Here is a 21,796-nt window from a genome sequence, read left to right as displayed (position 1 = left end):
ACAGGTGCGTATGCAAAATACAGGAAATGACGCGTCATAACTAATCGAGCGTGACCAGTTTTATCGTCATGATTCTTAATCTTGTGCACGGTTCAGTGGGTTTTTAGATAGACTTTACTAAACAGTAGTTCATTGCACAATTTTTACTAAGGATGACGATCATATCTCATCTCGTGTGTAATTAAATAAAAATCTTTCACTGTTACCTAAATTATGTTTACCACCTAAAGCCCTACCCTAAAAAAATTATTATTACGTTATTAGGCTACTGTACACCAAACCAAATCGCGCCGATAAAATCTCCACATTATTCTGGCGATGATGGAGGATAATCGATACATCATTGTGTATTTACAATTTATTTTAAATTGATTGATAATAAGTATAATTTTATATATAAACAAAAATGATATATGACCGTACTAAAAAACACATGTACGCATTGCTTATTATAAGTTTCGCACAGTACTAATCTAGTGAGGGCGACAAACTGGTACAACAGGGTAAGTTATGATTGTATACTTATACATATATATATTATACTCTACACTAGTATAATATAGTAGAATGGTAGGTTAGGTCAGATACCCTTTTTTTACAAACTGGACAAATACAAGTAAAAAGTTAAATATAAATTTAATTTTATTAGAATATTAAATGTGGTTTAGTTACTGCCGGGGAAGTATTACAGTTATACCTCCCTAGCTACTGTGGGAAGATATCTATACAGTTTATTGATACAGTAATATATGAATGAATAGTACTAGTAATTTTTATTATACTCATATTCATAATAGTTATATTAGAATATTACATGTGGTTTAGTTACTGCAGGCAGGGAAGTATTATACCTCCCTGGCTACTGTGGGAAGATATCTATACAGTTTATTGATACAGTAATATATGAATGAATAGTATCACTAGTAATTTTTATTATGCTCATATTCATAATAATAATTTGAAAACAATAACAATTTGTATATGTACTATTGTCATATTATTTACATGTATCCTTGAGGTATGAGAAAGTTCAACGATCTTTTAGACCCTAGTTGGCGGCGCTCTATCCAAATATGGTGTTTGCTGGCGGGCAGTGACGTCAGAGTTACTCACCATGGCGGAGGGCGATCTGAACATAAACTCTATTATTTCCCAGCTTTTAGAAGGTAAATTCCACTTTTTTTGCATCTTTTGCAAACTTTTATTTACTAGATGATATAATGAACGATATGTTCTCCTCAATATTTTAAATATTTATGAGAATTCATTATATTTAATGCTTAATTTTGATGTTTGTTTCGAGGGCGTAGGCCCTACTTCCTTGACGATGACAGGATTGCCGGTCGAGAGAACGGAGGTTGTTTAGCCTCTTCCCATGGTGTCGTTCAATAACTCATGGACCTGCCTAGCGTGTCAACTTTAAAAAAAAAAGTTTATACTTTCATCTAATATCTCTTCAATTACAGTATATATCGTTAATTATTATCTTGTAGAAAATGCATTTTTACTACTGAGGTAATTAATGAGGAAGTCGAATTTTGAAAGAAAGAAAAGAAAAACAAGAAAGTTTGACAGTTCTATTTAATTCAATCATTATCATAATACATTTTTTTATTATCAATTTACGTGTCTTTTAGGCTAGCCTAAAAGCCTAGGCCTGGTATTAGTAATAATAACTGAACTTTAATGTGCAGAATATCTTGATGAAAAATCTTTTAAACAGATAAGGCTGGCTGCATTTTAATTTCATTTTTAATTGAAATTAATAATTTTCAGAGTTAATTTTTTTTTTCTGTTTTAATTTTTAAGCTCGAGGTTGTAAACCTGGTAAACAAGTGCAATTATCGGAGGCAGAAGTTCGAGGATTATGTGTAAAGTCAAGAGAGATCTTTCTTAGTCAACCAATATTACTAGAATTAGAAGCACCTCTAAAAATATGTGGTAAATATTGTTTTATTTTTTTTTAAAATGTAATTATTACTGTATGTTTTTAAGGTAATGTATCATTTAAAAACTCACAAATTAATTATTTAGTTTGATTTGAAATCATTTATAAATAAACATAAAAAAAAATGTTTTCCTCATTTAAATACTACTGTACCTGTGTTATTGGTATATAAGTACTATACTAGGCGTTGATTTCAGTTCTGATGATGACAATAGTATATTTGTTTTAAACGACACGCTTCATGTTTCATAAATAAGTTTAGGGTCAAAATTGGGTCAATTTATGTTGACTTGTAACCAACATGATCTACATTGTAGTAAAGTAAATCTAACCTACAGTAATTACATGGAATTGAATTAACAAACATGTTTACCCATCATCAACTGTTTATTTCAGATTCAGTTTTAACAGCTCATTACCTCTTATTTTTTTAGATCAATTCCAAAATTTTAGCATTAAAAATTCCATCTTAGGCTAAAAGAGTTTAGTTAAAATAAATTCTATAGTGTTGTGACATATTTTCTCATTTGACTATCATTTCATTTTGCTATCTGAGTGCACTGATGTGTGACAAGTATCCAGGGTTCATTTTTAGCTAGGTTAATATTGTGCACATTTTTGATATATTCATTAAGTTTCTACTACACAATATAAAATTAATGAATATTATATATAGCATTTTAAAATAAAATTTCACATTATTTTCTACATTAGTATTATTATAATTTATGTGCCAGTGGAATTGTTGGACTATGTTTTTTGATAGAGGCTAAGTTTTATTAAATGATAAAATGTATAATTAATTTTCCTAGAATCCCAAAGATCATTTAAAATTAAACATAATTCATCAATGCCATAATCAAAATAAGTTTTTTCAATAAATTAATTTCTGTAGAAGAGAAGAAGCCCTAAAATAATATTTATCATACTACTTGATTGAATTAATATTTAATTATGTTAACGAACTTAAATAATCTAAGTATCTAATTTCAAAATCCCAGGTCAGTTCTTTTGTAAACATGCATTAGTTGTGAACTATGGTTAATATCCCTAGGGAAATCTTTAACCAGGTTTGTGAACTATCATTCTACATTCATTGGTTAATGAGATTAGGTTTAAAATGTTACTTAAATGTGTGTTTTTGTGTGTTATTTTGACTTTATTTACTAAGTAATTTTACAATTTTATAAGTTCCCTATTTTAAAATTTTGAATTAAGTGTACACTGAACCTCATTATCTTTTAATGGATATTTACTATACATACAATATAAACAAAATGTACTGTTATGATATAGTATAATATTTGTTTTTGCACCAAAACTGTCATTAAGGTTTAACCTTTGAACTTTACTCAGTTGTCTGTTATTGTTTATTTTGTGTCCTAATCTTTAGACCAAATAAAAAAATTATTTAGTTCCAGGAGTTTGAATTTAGTGAGGGGGCTTTAATATTACCTATATAGCTGTTGATAACAACATGAGAATGTTAATTCTAAAAGTTTAGGCGCAGTTTGTATACCTGTGAGTGTAAATGATCATGCAATTTCTATTTTTTATATACTTTACGTTATTGCCGGTCCGCCAGATAGTCTGATGACTTTCTCGCCTCGGCTGCTTTGCTTATATCTCGGATTGCCTGTCTGTTTTCTGCTATTCTCCGAATCGTTTCTATATCTTTTATGCTATTGATCCTAGGGGGTAGTGCAGTTGATGATTTTTTATATATATTTTATTTATTTAGATACAAAATCCAAGGCCAAAAGTTTAATATCAATGTTTTACATTTTATAAAACAATTTAAAAAGAAAGAAAAAAGTAATTCCTGGAAAATGTTATCATAACGGAAGTGATTCGAAACAATTTTTTAAAAGTAAAAATAGGATCTTATCTATCTGTAGTATTGTTACCTGGAACATATAATAGTTAATAATCAATAGAGCAAGAATACTGTTTCGTTCAGTACTGTATGTAATGATTCATTAGTATTATTAACACAGTGTATCCGATGATTGCTAAATGTTTGTTATAACATTGTCCCTTATTGCACATTAGAATGTACATATGCCTTCACCTGTACTGTAGACTAGGCTTATTAATCACATTCACTCATAAATCATTATGTTGTATTGTATACTATCTACTGTGTACATCAATAAACCTTTATTCTGTACTTATTTCATCTCCCAACAAAAAAGTAGTTGAATTTCTTATTAACTGTAAGTTTACTGTTGGGAATCCTTGGTATTTTGTTTATTCGTTTTCGTTTATTAATTCAACCAGCATAAAATCAATACAATATAAATGTATTAAAAAAAAATGTGAAAAAGAGATGAAAAAATGCTGGGCAGGGGCAGCTTAAAGCAAAATACATTGCTGTAACTCAAATGAGTCAGCTACCCTACTTTGTATACTCTGTATTTTTTGGTGTTACATTATATAGAAGCATGCGATGTAAAAAAAGTTCTAATAATCTACAAATTATTACTTTACTGTCTAAATCGTTAAATAATAATAATAAAGATTTTGACAACACTACAATATTAGTGTAGTGAACCCCATAATCTATAATACAACAATTGGTGTTAAAATATGACTTCACACACAAACAGTACTGTATAAATTACAAAATGGATTTAATAAAGGAAATATTGTGGTCGTTATTCCCATCCTATTTCCTTTAACAACAGGAATTATTTGGAATAAAGTAATAATAAAATGAAAATATTAGTCAGGTGAAATTAAAATCACCCTAAAAATAAATGTTAAAGGCTTTAAAATATTAAAAAATGTAAATTAAATCGTTGAGAATGTTGAATGGGAGAAATCCTATTTTAGTGTGATTTTTCATTTTCTTTGAATTGTTTGTTTTTTTCTGGAATTTTTCTGAAATTAATTGGTAAATCAAATTGCTCATCTTCATAGTATCAATTTGATAATATTAGTATTGAATAAAAATATTTAAAAATATAAAAAATCGTTCTATAAAGACATGTCCAGATATGAATGAATTCTGTACATTAGATGTCCAGGTGAGAGGACGGACATCAGCTGTTCTGGCCGTAGTAGCGACGGCTATCCTGCATCCCAGGGTTCCATACTGGTTTTACTCTATGAATGGTCTGTGTTAGCTACTTGCTAGGCCAGCATGTCCTAATGCATTCTGGTATACATTCCATGCATTCTTTAGTTACCATTCAACTATAGGCTTGATAGATACTATAGTACAGTAGTTGTTTAGTGTGTATTGTAACTTTTGTACACTTATCGCATCCTTAGGCTAAACTACTTTAATATTGTAAAGTACAAGATTAAAATTGGACGACAGTAGATATTTATTTTAGTATTTGATGATACTTTTATGTAGTACAAATCTATTTAAAATTCTCATAACATAACAATTACACAAAATTTAATATTCTTTTAGTAAAAATTATTAATGTTTTTAAATCTTCGTAAAACATTTAATTAATAATAGAAGTTATTTTTATATTAATAGAAAGCCTTTTTTATATTAGTGTTTATTAACAGTTGTTTAATAAATATGTTGCAAATTTGTGTATACCTGTAAAGCACTAAATAAATACTATAAAAAGTACAGTAACAGCAACTTCTGTACATTTTTGTTTGTTCAGAGTTTAGATCCTTCAGTATATAATATTTAATATATTATTTTAATATATATTGCTGTTGCTTTTATAAAAATGTATGGTTGGTGGGGATGAGAGGTACAGTGTTTTGGACTTAAAATACAGTATAGGATGTACTGTATACTTTAGATATCATACATACAGTGTAGGAAGTTATTGCAAAATTGCTAGTGAAAACATTATTTTTTTTCTCCAAAAATGATTAACTTTATTAAACATACAAAATGGCCTATTAAAAATCTGATTTTATTCATCTTAATTTAATCTTCATTTTTTCATGATTTTGGGGGACAAATACATCTTTAACAAAAATTCAATCTTGTTTTACAGGTGACATTCACGGGCAGTTTACAGATTTGTTGAGGTTATTCGAGTATGGAGGTTTCCCCCCAGATTCAAATTACCTGTTTATGGGAGATTACGTAGACCGGGGTAAACAGTCATTGGAAACAATTTGTCTTCTTCTGGCCTATAAAATTAAATATCCAGAAAACTTCTTCTTACTTCGTGGTAACCATGAATGTGCAAGTATCAACAGAATTTATGGGTTTTACGATGAATGTAAGTTTTTAACAGATTTTTTACTCTCTCACACATTTTAGTCGATTTTACGGTACATTTACTTAGTTCTAAGAATGTCCTTGGATAACTCGGTCATTACAGTAATACATTTTAAAAATGTGTTTTTAAATACAGTTAACTTTTCCAATACCAGACTCTCTGAAAACCGAAGACTCTCCCAATATCAAACTTTTGTTGAGGTCCAAAAGGTTTTTTTTTACGATTAAAAACACATTCTAAATACCAAAATTTTGGAAAACCAGACATATTAGGCCAGCCCCAAAGGTGTCTGGTGTTGGGTGAGTTTAGCAGGGCTTTAGAGGCCGGAGTTGACCCGCCAAAATTTAAGGGAAAACACCAGTCCTTTGGTACTGGGTAGTGACCTTCCAGATATAAATAAGGATTTTATGAGAATTATGCAAATTATACTACAAATATGCTCAACAATTTTAATTGTTATCCAGTGCCAGATGACTAGATTCATAACCTGGAAGCTTATGCAGCCTATAAGATTATGCTTTTGAAAATTTATAATGGATTTAATTCTCTGCTATATATAATTCTTGTGACCGCATTATGACCTTTTAATTAAAAATATAAATAAACTTGTTGATTTGAATGTTACAGGTAAACGAAGGTACAATATTAAACTGTGGAAGACATTTACAGATTGTTTCAACTGCCTACCAATTGCAGCCATTGTAGACGAGAAGATTTTCTGCTGTCATGGAGGTACGTCTATTGTTTCTACAAGTATAACCCTGTGCCCCAATTACTGTACCTAAGATAGCCTGAATCACACATTTGTAAGTGGTTCTCTACTTTAAAACCACCATAGTCTAAAGCACTGGCCTAGGCTATAGTAATACAAAGAATTTTTCATGAAATGCAAATGTATGGGTAATAACTTGTAACATGCAGCTGAAGGCCAACTCAGATACGCTTGATGGAACATCTTGACTCGCTGTTGAATCCTGACAAGACGATTGTCTTGAGATAATGTCCGGCGTAGTTTTAAGTCGTCGCGAGATCTTTAAACATGTTAAATTTTCTCCCGATGAGATGACTCGTTGTACGACGCTGTCGGAGTTGGCCTTTAGACAACTACTTGGGGTCTGTATGTGTTTTGTGCTGCTAGCAAATGGTGCTCATTCATCTCTCCACAATGACAGGGTTTAAGATTAACCAGATATAGGGGATACAGTAATCCCATATTCTTTTAAAGTACACATAATCCAGATCTGTTTAGCACACACCTCCTTCTTCAAGACTAACCACCAGAACTATTACAAGAAGAAGATTCTTGGATTTACCCCAGATTTTTTTGTGTGTAATGTTGTGTAAAGCTTTGTATTAATATTATGTCTTCCGTATAATAATAAAACATGTTCAGACTCAAGTTTTAAGGGCTACTTGAAAGTGATTACAAGTGGGCCTTGAAGAAGATCAAGATGTGAGACAATAATAATAATTATCCATATGTTTCCTGGATTTGATACATAATTTTATTAATACATATATTTCAGTTTGATCATACTTAATTTTATTGTTCCCTTTTTATGAAAGTTAGTCCATGCTTTATGTAACAACAAGAGGATATAAATACATAATTGTGTCGTATTGAATATTGCATTTAAAATATTCAATGAACTTCCAACGCTTGAAACTATACATTTCATGGTGAACCTCTTGTTTGATATCTATGACCCCTTTTAGAATCCGAGAACCCCTACTGTTTAGTTGTTATTTAAGCAGATATCTTGATTATTTCAGAAAGTAATTATTATAGTAAGCCCTGACTTGCGGATACCCTAGCTTCTTTGTCCTAGCCTAGCTTCAGTAACTCCAGCTGAGGGACAGTGACCCTAGCCAGATCACCTTATCCTCAGTATCTCTAGCTTTAATGAACCTAGCTTCCAAAACTCTGACAAGATCGCTCTAGCCTCAATAACTGTAGCTTTATCCCCCTTGCCTCCGTAACTCTAACTCAATTACCCTAGCCAGATCACCCTAGCCTCCGTAACTGTAGATCAATGAACCTAGCTTCCAAAAATCTGACAGGATCGCTATAGCCTCAGTAACTCAAGCCTGATCACCCTAGCCTGATCACCCTAACCTCCGTAACTCTAGCTCAATGACCCTAGCCTGGTGACCTGTTACATTAGAGAATGAATGCAGTGTAGTAGTTATTGGTCTATTGCTATTTTAGCTGTCTATAGTGTCATTTGATGCAACATAAACTAGTACCTTATATTTGCTTAGCCAACAACTCAAAATAGACTAAGTTTGATTTACAACGAGATAAAGATTCTTTGACCTATTACGTATACTGTTCTATCTGTAGAAAGTCTGATTGAGTGTATGTCATATAGCCAGATTTATAACCAATTTGTTAAGTACTGTTGCCTAGAATGTAGGTCTTAAAAGTAGTTCAAATTATCATACGTTTTTATTTCAGTAGCAATGTTTGTGATTACAGTACTGTATAGGACTATAAGTTTAGTCCCATGGGGGCTGGGTACTAAATGTGGCCAAAATTAGAGGGTGGGATTATATTCGGATTTTATTAACAATGGTATTTACCAAAATCTTATATCCATATTTAGCCTAAATAGATGGGATTATAGTACTTGAGCATGGGCTTATACTACTTAAGCATGGGATTATACTCAGTTATTTACAGTAATGTGTTTGCTTTCAAAAAGGCGTGTGTTTATATTAATATTAAAATGCAATTATACAGTAGGATCATTATGAATTAATATAATTTATTAAGTATTCATACAATTTGATATTAATTGATCTGTTTATGAAAGAAATGTAAATGTAAAGTTTGGAAATGACATATTTATTTTTCAAATTGCTGTTTATAGATTTTATTAAGACGGTAGTATAAAATGTTCTATTCAATAGTGCTTTAATAGTGTACAACGCTGAAAACCATTCACTGTCCGTGATCTATTTTTGGAACAGTCACAGAATTCATTATGATGAACTAGACCTAGATATCTTGTCTGTAAATAAATAAATTTAAGTTCTTGCTTTTAGAAATTATAGATTTACCTATTCTTTCTCACCATAGAATATTAATGCAATAATAAATAATTAATTAAATAGTGGAGATAATAAATAATAATAAATAAATTATATCAAAATTATATTATAGTCTTTAAGTTATATGACCAATAGAATGATCCTTTATTGTATAATTCTTTTTTATAGCATTTTATTCACTTATCATCAGTGCTTAAGATTTAAATTGTATGAAGATAAATATTCAAAATTTAAATCTCTGTAAAATAAAAAAAAGAAGGATCTTTTCATTAAGTCTTAGTTTAATTTTTTGGTATTCAGGATTTTATTCAAATTCTAATCTGACTTTTACAGAAATTTGATCCTTGGTGTCATTTTGTTTGTTGTCCAACGCGCATCATTTTCGGACAATTTCTAGGATACATTCATGTGGCTATGAATGTTAAATTTTTCTAAAAACTAGAACATAAAATGTAGTATAAATAGAAGAGAGATATCCACTCCAATTTATGTGAGTGGAAGGAAGGCTAGGAAATAAGCAAATCAAGTAATTATGGAATACATGGGAAATGCTGGAAATGATTCATTGGGGGAAAAAAAACCCTACCTTTTTTTTATTGGTTTATAACTAACTGTCTTTTTGTATATTTTTTAATATTCAACTTTGAACAAAAATAAACAATATGTATATTTTACATTATTTTTAATCACTATCTTAGGCTATATTAAGTTAGAAAACACTTTCCTTATCAAACAGTGTATTTATTATTCAACTCGAAACAAAAAAAAAAGTGAAAATTAGACATCTATACATTTTTTACCTGTTTATGAAATCTTACCCGTTTTCACTGTCTGGGTCTATGTAAAGATAACTAATTTTTCCTGTTCGAATATCAACTCTGAACAAACAAAAAATAATGGGAAAATTAGAAAATTTACACTATCTCAGTGATATGGAGTTTAAAGCTCTGTCTACACTATTAAATTTATGTGACAAAAAATGTGTCTAAATATGGAAATGATGATGTCATATCGCTACCATATTTGGGCATATCACTACCATATTTGGGTACATCTCACTAGTTTGATAGTGTAGACAGAGCTTAGAAAAACGTAGAAAATGATTAATTAGAAACACCTACTGAATATCAATAATATGGAAGACAAACATTTCCCTTTTCGGAATGCTTTTCCTTTGTCAGGAAAGGATATTACTTAACACACGAATGATTCATCCAAAAAAAACCCAATAAAAATAACTTGCCTTTGTATTTATTGTATTATGACCCATTGTATGCTTTATATCACTCTTTCACTTTGATTTTAATTGTTTGGTATAAATAAAACTGCTGATTAGTTTTGTTGGTGTAAAACTATTGCTCAACAACACAGGCTTAATAATAGGACTATCCCATGTCATGCTTATTATTAGGATAATGTACTATCATACTTTATTCATTCACTTTATTAGCTTATAATTGTAGGACATTATACTACTAAGTATGAAAGATTTCTATCCCAGAGAGGTGTAAATATAATTGCAGATTAGTTGTATTGGTGTAAATCCAACACATAGCACAGGATTAATATAAGACTATCCCTTGCTTTAACATAGGATAATTTACTAGAATACGTTATTCATTCATTGTGACTTCGCTTATATTGTAGGACATTATTATGCAGTACTGTACTAAGTAGGAAACATATCTATCCCAGAGCGGTATAAATAAAATTGCAGATTAGTTGTGTTGGTCTAAAACTATTGCTCAACACAACACAGGCTTATATTATACAGTAGGACTATCTCATGTCAATGCTTTAGCATAGGACAAGATACTAGAGTGATTTATGATTTCACTGTGACTTTTACTTTTAGCTTAGTAATTGTAGGACATTATACAGTTACTATATTAAGTAAGAAAGAGCTATCCCAGAGCGTGTTCAGTAGTTTAAAACCTTCTCTGAACTATTTCTGCCATTTTGATAACCCACGTGTATGGACATGTGCAATAACAACAAATTATAAAACAAACAAATTTCAAATGTTGTCTCCAGATAATAATAAAGTACAAAATTCAGTTGTGATTACCTGGTCCACATATATGCTTCACACAATGTGTTGAAAATGAACAAATAATTACAGTACAAATGCCATATATTGCCATTGTTATATAAACAGTAATAACTAGCTATTTTACTTTAATACATTTGAAAATCTTGCACATTACTGTACTTTACCACACATTGGGTACTTTATGAACAAGCAACACTAATTAAATAACGCAATGTTTGGTGTCTATTGACGCAAGCCTATGCAAGCTGACTGTATCAGCTGATGAAACATCCCACAAGCACAGTGTGAGTGCTTTTAATTTACTGCAGTACCTTCCCATCTGTTCAAAAGGATCCTATAAATATTAGTAATATTGGGTATACATAGACTTTGTCTTTACTGATGGCTATTACATTTTGTACTGTATTTTATTTATTACTTTCTATCTATTCTCTATATCCAGCTATATCTAGCTTTTCATCCTTTCCATCCAGCTATTCATCCCTTTCATCCAATTTAAATTCATCCCTTCCATCCAGTTTAAATTTATCCTTTCCATCTACCTGTTTATCTCTTCCATCTACCTATTCATCCCTTCCATCTACCTATTCATCCCTTCCATCTACCTATTCATCCCTTCCATTTACTTATTTATCTCTTCCATCTACCTATTCATCCCTTCCATCTACCTATTCATCCCTTCCATCTAGCTATTCATCCTTTCCATCTAGCTATTCATCCTTTCCATCTAGCTATTCATCCTTTCCATCTAGCTATTCACCCTTTCTATCTAGCTATTCATCCTTTCCATCTACCTATTCATCCCTTCCATCTACCTATTCATTTATCCCTTCCATCTACCTATTCATTCATCCCTTCCATCTACCTATTCATTCATCCCTTCCATCTACCTATTCATTCATCCCTTCCATCTACCTATTCATCCCTTCCATCTACCTATTCATTCATCCCTTCCATCTACCTATTCATTCATCCCTTCCATCTACCTATTCATCCCTTCCATCTACCTATTCATCCCTTCCATCTACCTATTCATCCCTTCCATCTACCTATTCATTTATCCCTTCCATCTACCTATTCATTCATCCCTTCCATCTACCTATTCATTCATCCCTTCCATCTACCTATTCATTTATCCCTTCCATCTACCTATTCATTTATCCCTTCCATCTACCTATTCATTCATCCTTTCCATCTACCTATTCATTCATCCCTTCCATCTACCTATTCATTCATCCTTTCCATCTACCTATTCATTCATCCCTTCCATCTACCTATTCATTCATCCCTTCCATCTACCTATTCATTCATCCCTTCCATCTACCTATTCATTCATCCCTTCCATCTACCTATTCATTCATCCCTTCCATCTACCTATTCATTCATCCCTTCCATCTACCTATTCATTCATCCCTTCCATCTACCTATTCATTCATCCCTTCCATCTACCTATTCATCCCTTCCATCTACCTATTCATTCATCCCTTCCATCTACCTATTCATTCATCCCTTCCATCTACCTATTCATCCCTTCCATCTACCTATTCATTTATCCCTTCCATCTACCTATTCATCCCTTCCATCTACCTATTCATCCCTTCCATCTACCTATTCATTCATCCCTTCCATCTACCTATTCATTCATCCCTTCCATCTACCTATTCATTCATCCCTTCCATCTACCTATTCATTCATCCCTTCCATCTACCTATTCATTCATCCCTTCCATCTACCTATTCATTCATCCCTTTTAATAGGATGTGGACTTGTATAGTATCAAGGTGTACGTCACCTTATATAGCGATGGTACTGTTATAAAAGCGGACTTATCAAGTAGACACCCACTGAATCCATTATCAACAACATTAATTCATGTTGAAAGGAACGCTACATTCAAGTATGCCCATCTCAATGTTATTTAAGTTCAGGCTGTATATCTGAGAAGCTAATTAATATGTTAATGTTAAAGGAAGTCTCAGATAAGGACTATAAGCCATAGTAGGTCCTGCTTGCACAATTGCATGTGTGCACTTTAAAAACTTAAGTACATATTTTGTGATGAGTATGGTATTCTAGTTCACTGTCCCTGATGGATGAATTAGCGCCTGTTTATCTCTGTATGGACGTGGACGACATTATTTAAAAAGTGTAACATAGTGTCTATATGCTCTAGATATTTCGATTATCTATAAAAAACCATCGAAGTGAATGCATTTTAGTCAAAAGCTCTGTCTACACTATCAAACTTTATGTGAACAAATCTGATGTGTCCATATACTGTATGGACATGATGATGTCATATCACTACCATATTTAAGCATATCACTACCATATTTGGGCACTTCACACATTTTTTGTTCGTTTGATAGTGTAGGTAGAGCTTTACCCTGTCTTCTGTTGAACTACAGGACTGATAGATATTCATGTTGAAAACTTCCCCAAGAATGGCGATTTAATGTTTTTAAAACTATTTTATTTATTTGAAAATGGCAAACGAACATCTTTGCCATCTTTATACGTCATACTTCAGATAGTCCGAGACCATTCTCTGGATGGGTCATCATCTAAGCTTTTGAGTAGTTAAATTATGATTATTAACAAATTAATAATAATTTTTTGTAGGGTTGTCACCAGATTTGCAATCAATGGAACAAATCAGGAGAATAATGCGACCAACAGATGTTCCAGAAACAGGTACTGTAATATAGAACGCCGTTTTTTTTAAAATCTTATAATATTGTATGATTGTGTATGTTTGTTATTGTGGTTTCTTTGTTGTGATAAAACCAGATGTTTATTTATAATAAATATTAACATTTTTTTTATTAAAAATAATTTTGTTAAGTATAGTAAAATATTTTGATAACTAATCAGTAAAAATGTTTTAGACCATTAAATATATGGTTTAATTTCTTTTATGATGATGATATTAATTTGTTTATCTTATAATATTTTTGAAAATAAATAAAACAAATAAAATAGTAAATAAAGAAAAAAGTAATTAAATAATCATAATTTATAATACTATAAAAACAATTTATTGTACAATCGTCAAAGAATTAAAAATGTATTATGAACATACACTTTAGTATTAAAAGCACATTATATCATGATGATATGTTAAATGCACACATGTAACATGTCATCCCATGTAGAAATGGTACGGCCCATTTATGGAATTCCCTTATGAAAGCATAATTGACTGGAGCAGGTGGAGTGTGGCAGAGGTCAATTCTGGGGGAAATAACGAGCGCTATTGCTACAGCGCTGGTTTTTTTCTTGGAGTTATTCGCTGTTAATTACTAGGTGCTCAAAATGCACTGGGCGGGTGATGTCGGGGTGGATTTTAGACATTCAGGGATCTTGGGCGCCATGCTGGGTTTGAAATGAAGGTTGGATGAGCTGCAGTAACGTCATTACACACATTGTATATTAGATAAATTAAAGTATGCAAGGTGACTTGGATGGTACTAACATCAGATGCATTATAACATCAGGTTTACACATAAATTATAAACATTTCATAATAATTAATATATACACATTTAAATTCACAATATTTTATTTTAAAGAAATAAAAATGATAATTTGTAATATAATAGTTATTAATAAATAATAAATAAATTATAGATATATATTGATATTAGAAATTAATTACTAATATTCGCAAATAATGCATAAGCTCATGAATATTCCAAACAATATTTAATAATTTTTTAATAACTAGAGCGTGTCATAAAAGAGTCATTTCATTTTAAAATGGGATAGCCAGTAGTGGATCCAGGATTTTTAATAGAGGGTGGGGGCCCACGGATAGTAAAGTAATGAAATGAAGTGCTGGCTTAATTAGATGTCCTATCTTTTATTTTAATTAATAAAGTGCCCCCCTTGAGTCCACTCCTGAACTTCACTGTAGTGTAAAAATACACTAAATTACACCAAATATATAACTACTGCCTACCCAATATCCAACCAACATCCAGTTGGTATTCTAGTATGGATAAACGATAAATATTGGCATCTCCTATTATTAATATTATTGGTTTTATACTATAATAATCAACATAGGTAATTTTAATATTGAATAAAAGACCGTAAAGTACCTGACGACATAGGTTACAGTATCCAACCATCATTCACATTTGCACGAACACTTTAATTCACCTTTAATTTCATATTACATTATTATAAACATTAATTTTTTTTCTAATAATTAAATTATATAAATGCACATACTCATTAAATTTACCTAATTTTAGAAATAACGCACATTAGTTTCGTTTGCGACGAGCTACAGGGTTCTCTGACATGCCGACAAACACGCAACATACATTACTGTATTAAATGCTTCGAAGATAGCCATTGTATATTTGCAAAAGGGTTGAAAGTATAGTAGGGGGTGAATGTATCCATTAGTGCTAACCTTGACCATGGTAGAAATGCCTCATGTAATTAAACAACGCATCACTGTATAAGGTGTTTCAATTTAGACGCCAAATTAACAGTAATTAGGTAGCACCCTAGACGTTAATTAACAGCCAAATCAGCCAATGTTTGTCACCTGTTAAATTGCGTAGTTGTAACTGTTGTACCTTAATTATTGTTTTGTTCGTAGTTAGCACTTTTCAATTGGACAAAATAACTGTCAATAGTCTGTTAGCTTACCTGGATAAACCGGCCTTATCCCCTTTAAGGAGACTCAGAGAACATAACCCGAAAAATAAAAATATTTTCTGAACTCCCCTCCAAGGCAGTGGTATTGTCCCACTGAAAAAAATATTTTTGATTATATGCCATCACTCACAAATTCTTCTTACCTGGTCAAACCAGTAATAAAAAAAAAAAACAACCCGAAAATTAACTATTTGTCTTTTTAAATAAGCAAAATCATTATTTATTTTCAAGGTTAATGTACTTTGATAGTACCTCGTTATAATAAATACATTTGTTTTCTCTCATTATCGTATAAACAGATCATTTGTTTCATAGCCATAGAACTAATAATTATCTGAAATAATACATTACCAGCTGGTGTCTGTACCACGACACATTATTCAAAAGTTACACTTCACCCAGCTCATGTCAATGAAGCAAGGGTCAAAGGTTACCTGACTTACGACTAACCCATTGTATGTTTCAATGCAATATTAGATATCAAAATGTTTAACATTAATACTAATAGAATATATTTCCTATAATTGGTATATAATTTTGTATTGTACTCTGTACACTTTTAGTATTTAAAGTTACATTGAATGTAAGGCCTACAGTACTGTATGAAATCCTTACACCTTCAACTCTCTACACCCCTCCCCCCACCCACGAACCTCACCCCATTATGGTTATAGAAATGGTTTTTAGAATACACTTTGTAGATTATATATAAAACAATTTTTTAATTTGATTGAGAGATTTAAAAGACAATTATTTCAATGTTGTGTTTTGTTTTCTAGGCTTACTGTGTGATCTTCTGTGGTCAGATCCAGACAAAGATGTACAAGGCTGGGGAGAGAACGACCGCGGTGTATCATTCACATTCGGAGCTGATATTGTCAATAAATTCCTCAACAGACATGATTTGGATCTTATAACAAGAGCCCATCAGGTAGCTTTTTCTTATTCTCATGTCATTTACAATTTTTCATATAAATGGTTAAATGTTTTCAATTTGGCATTCAGGCACCACCACCATCAAAAAAAAAAATATTTAAATTTTAAATAGATGAATGCACTCTTTTCATAGCATTGTCAAATATAAAAATTGTTAACTTAGAAATTTGTATTTTTGTACACTACATGATTAAAAAACTAGAAATATAAACCAATACACATTTTAAGGTTAGGCATAAATACAGTACATTCAAGATTCAAGAACGAAGATTGTTGAATATTGCAAAACCATTATTATTCATATATTCTTTATTCATATAATATTATAATTATATTAGTTATATAATGAAGCACAACCTCCACAAGGGATGTTATCTAGATGCTTTGCTGGTATGATGTTCGCGATAAATGACCATTAACAGGCTGAGATTTATTTATACTGTATTTAACCTCACATTAAAATCATCTCATCGTGTTGTCACAATTGAAATTGGAGGTGAAAAATCATGATTTTAAAACTCTTTAGATTCCATGACTTTACAAAACTTCTTTTTCCACTACGCCAATAAATCAGTGATATGGATCGTGGAATAAGTTATTTGATTATTTTTTTCTTAGGTCGTTGAAGATGGGTATGAGTTCTTTGCAAAACGACAACTGGTAACACTATTCTCGGCGCCTAACTATTGCGGAGAGTTTGATAATGCAGGTGGCATGATGAGCGTAGATGAATCTCTCATGTGTTCTTTCCAGGTTTGTAATGGTTTATAGCTTATCGCGCGAATCCAACGTCACTCGCAGAGAAAAAAATTGCTCTTTGACTATTTTCCAGACGATTTCCAGAGATTTTTCGACTATACCTGGTTTCCCAAAGTGCACACACAACATGATTGATAGTTGGAAGGGGAATGAGTTTGTGCAAGTAATTATGGCAACATCAAATTGATTGCAATTGCTCACAGTTATCAATACCACACATGATTTCAGTTTTCAGATGTGTTATTTCCTTTCTGTAGTTTTAGAAAAGTAGAACATGTTTAAATAAATGCGCTTATATCAACTGTGTGCTACGTTGTTGCAGTCAGTTGCATTGATTTGCAGTCAGTTGAGTTGCAGTCAGTTGTGTTAAGTTGCAGTCAGTTGCATTCAATTGCATAGAGTTGCTCGCAGTGCATGCGTCAACACATTTGAGTGGTTCCGTGATGACAACGCCCATAGTAAGTGTAAATAATGAAATCCATTTTTTTTTTCATTGTACATTTTATAAAAATATTTTTGATTACATTTTTTTACAGATACTTAAACCATCAGAAAAGAAAGCAAAGTATCAATATGGTGGACTGAATTCAGGGAGGCCCGTCACACCACCGAAAGGAGCACAGAAAAAGAAATAACAAACTTCTACCAGCGACTGGTGATGTCATCTGGTTCAGACTCTCCTAGTGAAGCCTGGCGAATCTATTTGTGTTGGTGTGATTTTTTTTGAAGAAAAATGTAAAAAATACTATAAAAAAGAACAGATTCAAGGACAACGGACAAGTCGACACAATGAAATCTTTGGCGGAGATATTTAAAAAAACATCTTTTTCACATTTGGTTTATTAGTAGAAGGTTTAAATATTAGAGCATTTGTTAACATCTAGGCAGGTTACAATCATTTGTAAATTATATTGCAGTTGGTAATAATGTTATCACGCCACAAAATATTTTCGGTTCGCTTTGTTTTTTTGTAAACAAATTATATTTGTTGACAAAAATTATATTGATATTTCAATATTTGGTATATACATGCCCATATATCGGAATATTATAATTTTTGTCAAATATTATTATATAATTTGTTTACAGCCTTTTACTATACCATATATTCTATTAAGTCGAGAATGATTTATTTCTATTTTCTCGAAGTCTGTAACATACACATTTTTGTGTGTAAAAATGTTATTACCTTGATACTAATATTATTATTATTGATTGCGTTTCCTTATTTCCTTTATATATAGAAAGTTGTGTATTGATTTCTCTAGGTATATTAAAAACATGATGTTTCTATTTATTAAAACAATCATTTCCAAAGGTTGTTGAGATGATTTTTTAGAACAACAGTTGTGATTATCCGTGAGTTTGATTTTTAAGAAAAAGAATTTTAATCCACTTTCCAAGTCAGGTTTTGTATCTTAATGTTACACTTTATATGGTTATCCAAACAAAAGAAATATGTAATATTTTTGTTTTCTTTTTATGTACAGCTCTGTCGGAATTATTACATATTATTTTTCAAGAGAAGTTTAAACTTGCCATGTTTCATTGTTACTGTTTATTGGCACATTAAAGCCATGTATGAATGTAATTATGGCCATATGTGGGTACATTGTCTCTGTATATGGACAAACTTTCTATATATGGGTACGTTGTCTATGTATATGGACAAACAACCATATATGGGTACATTGTCTCTGTATATGGACAAACTTTCCATATATGGGTACGTTGTCTATGTATATGGACAAACAACCATATATGGTTACATTGTCTCTGTATATGGACAAATGATGACCATATATGGGTACATTGTCTTTGTATATGGACAAACGACCATATATGAGTACATTATCTCTGTTTATGGACAAATGATGACCATATATGGATGCGTTGTCTCTGTATATGGACAAATGATGACCATATATGGGTACATTGTACAGCATTTTGTCAATTAATATGTGATAATCATGGCATAATAAGTCTTCTGTAAACCTGTTTGTTATGTAGTGTACGTTTGTACTGAGTGTATTCAATATCTGGCCATGTCAATTTCGCAGTGTCTTTCGTACCGGCTACATTAGCTTAAATGTGTACCAATTCCTACCAGCCATAAAATCGTAATCTCCGCTCATTTTTTAGACCAGATTGAGTATTGTGTATTTTATTTATGACTTTTTAATATAAATATCATTTCTAAATGCTTTTAATTTTCAATTTCTTTATGCAATTTAAACAGCATTCACGTTGTTTTTATTATATGCATGGCGTCATTAAAATGACGCCTCCAGTTTGATACCTATCCGCATTTTAAGATTTAAATTTTATGATATTTTTTCAGAACACTGTAATTAATATTACAATTGCACCGATTTACTTTATTTTCAGAAATAAATTTAAATAGCATTGTAGATGTATTTATGTAAATCAGATAATATTTAGAAATAAATATGTATTACTTATTTTTTCCCCTTTATGTGCTTGTAAATACTGTAGAAAAGCTTCTTTATTATTTTACTTCGGTTTCTTTAAATGCATGTATAGATTGGACAAAATAAATGCTGTAAACGCTTTAGATAAAAAACGCAGAAACAAAGGGTGCAAATTTAATTACCAGTATTTGTATATCACATAATTATTAAATTTTTAACAAGTATTTGAATTGTAGAAATATCATAACATAATAGTAATTAATAATAAATTGTGAATTGGCTGAAAATGATGATTTAGTTGCAGTTACAACCAAATGTATCTAACATGTGTATTGTGTCAAATCGTTTTTGTATCTCTTATCAAATAGGGTGGCTGTATTCTCATATGTACATTGTTTTACTCAATTGTAATTGTAACAAATGCTTTTTATGAAGAAATTGGAAGGAGAACTTCAGGGAAAAATTTAAACCAATTACAAATTGATTTTTCAGATATTGATGGATTTCTGTGATTGCCATTTTATTTTGTATGATTTGGGTGGTGTTTCGATTAACAAAATGACGAAATTTCATCTCGTAAAAAGGTTACTTAAAAGGGATTGATTGGAGTGTTGGATTTTGTGTGGTTTTTTTTGTAAAGAAATATTGAAAATCCCACATAGAATTTATAGTTTAGGTTTCTTTACATATTGCGCAATACAGGTTTTTACGACATATTGTCGGAATCGGCAGTATTAAATAGCAACGACAAGTGGCATATCCAAACGAGCTTAGGGTGTTCTAGCATTCCCAATACCCTCCCTAAGGTGTTCACCCTCAACGTCCTCCTACCCCCTCCCCCACTCTTTAATTATTTTAAAGTTACTGTACGTTTAATAAAGAACCCTTTTAAAGCTCTGTCTGCACTATAAAACTAGTTTGACAAAAAAAGTGTGATGTGCCCAAATAGGGTAGTGACATTCCCAAATATGGTAGTGATATGACATCATCTTGCCCATATATGGGCACATCACATAAAGTTTGATAGTGCGAACAGAGCTTTACAGATCCTGGATACGCCACTGTATGTAAACCATCAAACACCAGTTTACAACAACTTACTATTTTATAAACTCTTGTTAATTTTAAAAACAAAGATATCAAGCTTGCAGAAAGATCATATTTAATTTCTCATTTTCATTTCTTTCATTTTCATCTTCTGGTAAATAAAGGTTGAATAATTTCTTTTGTCTATTAAGTAGTCATTTGTATTTATTTGTCTTGCTAATGAGGTGGATATAGGTTGGTCAACAATGTCCAGTAGGCTGGACAAATCTTAATACAATTTTTAAAAGAGTTTGAATCCCTTTGAATGAATTTATTTGAGTGTCCGGATGTGTGCTAGTTACAGGCCTTGTCTTTTGAAAATCATAGGTTTGCTACAAATTGCACTCCTCAATACATTTAGGGGTGCTGTAGGTGTGCTGTTTGTATTTTCGTGTGTAGAAGTTTACCAAATTAAGGCGTGTTGTAAATCGCACTTCTCAAGGGCAGTTTAGGAGTGTGTTGAGTGAGTGATAAAAGACAAGGCCTGTAGTTAGTTTATACATCAACCAAGTTCAAAACCATATTCAAGAGTTCTGTGAGTCTTTAAAGAAGTGTGGTATTTAAAATGTTATGCATACATATTTCACCAAAATACATAAATATTATGAATAGTTTTGTACTGTTCAAATAATGCGGGAGAACGAAT

General features: G+C 31.3%; 1 protein-coding gene across 1 annotated transcript; it reads left to right on the top strand.

Annotated features, from left to right (window-relative positions):
- The first annotated feature begins 1,075 nt into the window (after nt 1-1,075).
- On the top strand, nt 1,076-21,297 carry LOC144852751 (serine/threonine-protein phosphatase PP1-beta catalytic subunit). Its single transcript, XM_078710713.1, has 8 exons — nt 1,076-1,166; nt 1,810-1,941; nt 5,926-6,156; nt 6,784-6,888; nt 13,886-13,957; nt 16,717-16,868; nt 17,492-17,626; nt 18,169-21,297. The coding sequence occupies exons 1-8, from the start codon at nt 1,115-1,117 to the stop codon at nt 18,265-18,267; spliced, it is 978 nt and encodes a 325-aa protein (XP_078566839.1). The 5' UTR covers nt 1,076-1,114; the 3' UTR covers nt 18,268-21,297.
- Nucleotides 21,298-21,796: the final 499 nt, after the last annotated feature.

Source organism: Antedon bifida, chromosome 9 (genome assembly GCF_963402885.1).
Source record: "Antedon bifida chromosome 9, ecAntBifi1.1, whole genome shotgun sequence".
In the NCBI taxonomy this organism is placed as follows: domain Eukaryota; kingdom Metazoa; phylum Echinodermata; class Crinoidea; order Comatulida; family Antedonidae; genus Antedon; species Antedon bifida.
Note: the sequence above shows the minus strand (reverse complement) of the source record. Positions and strands in the feature narration are given on the sequence as shown.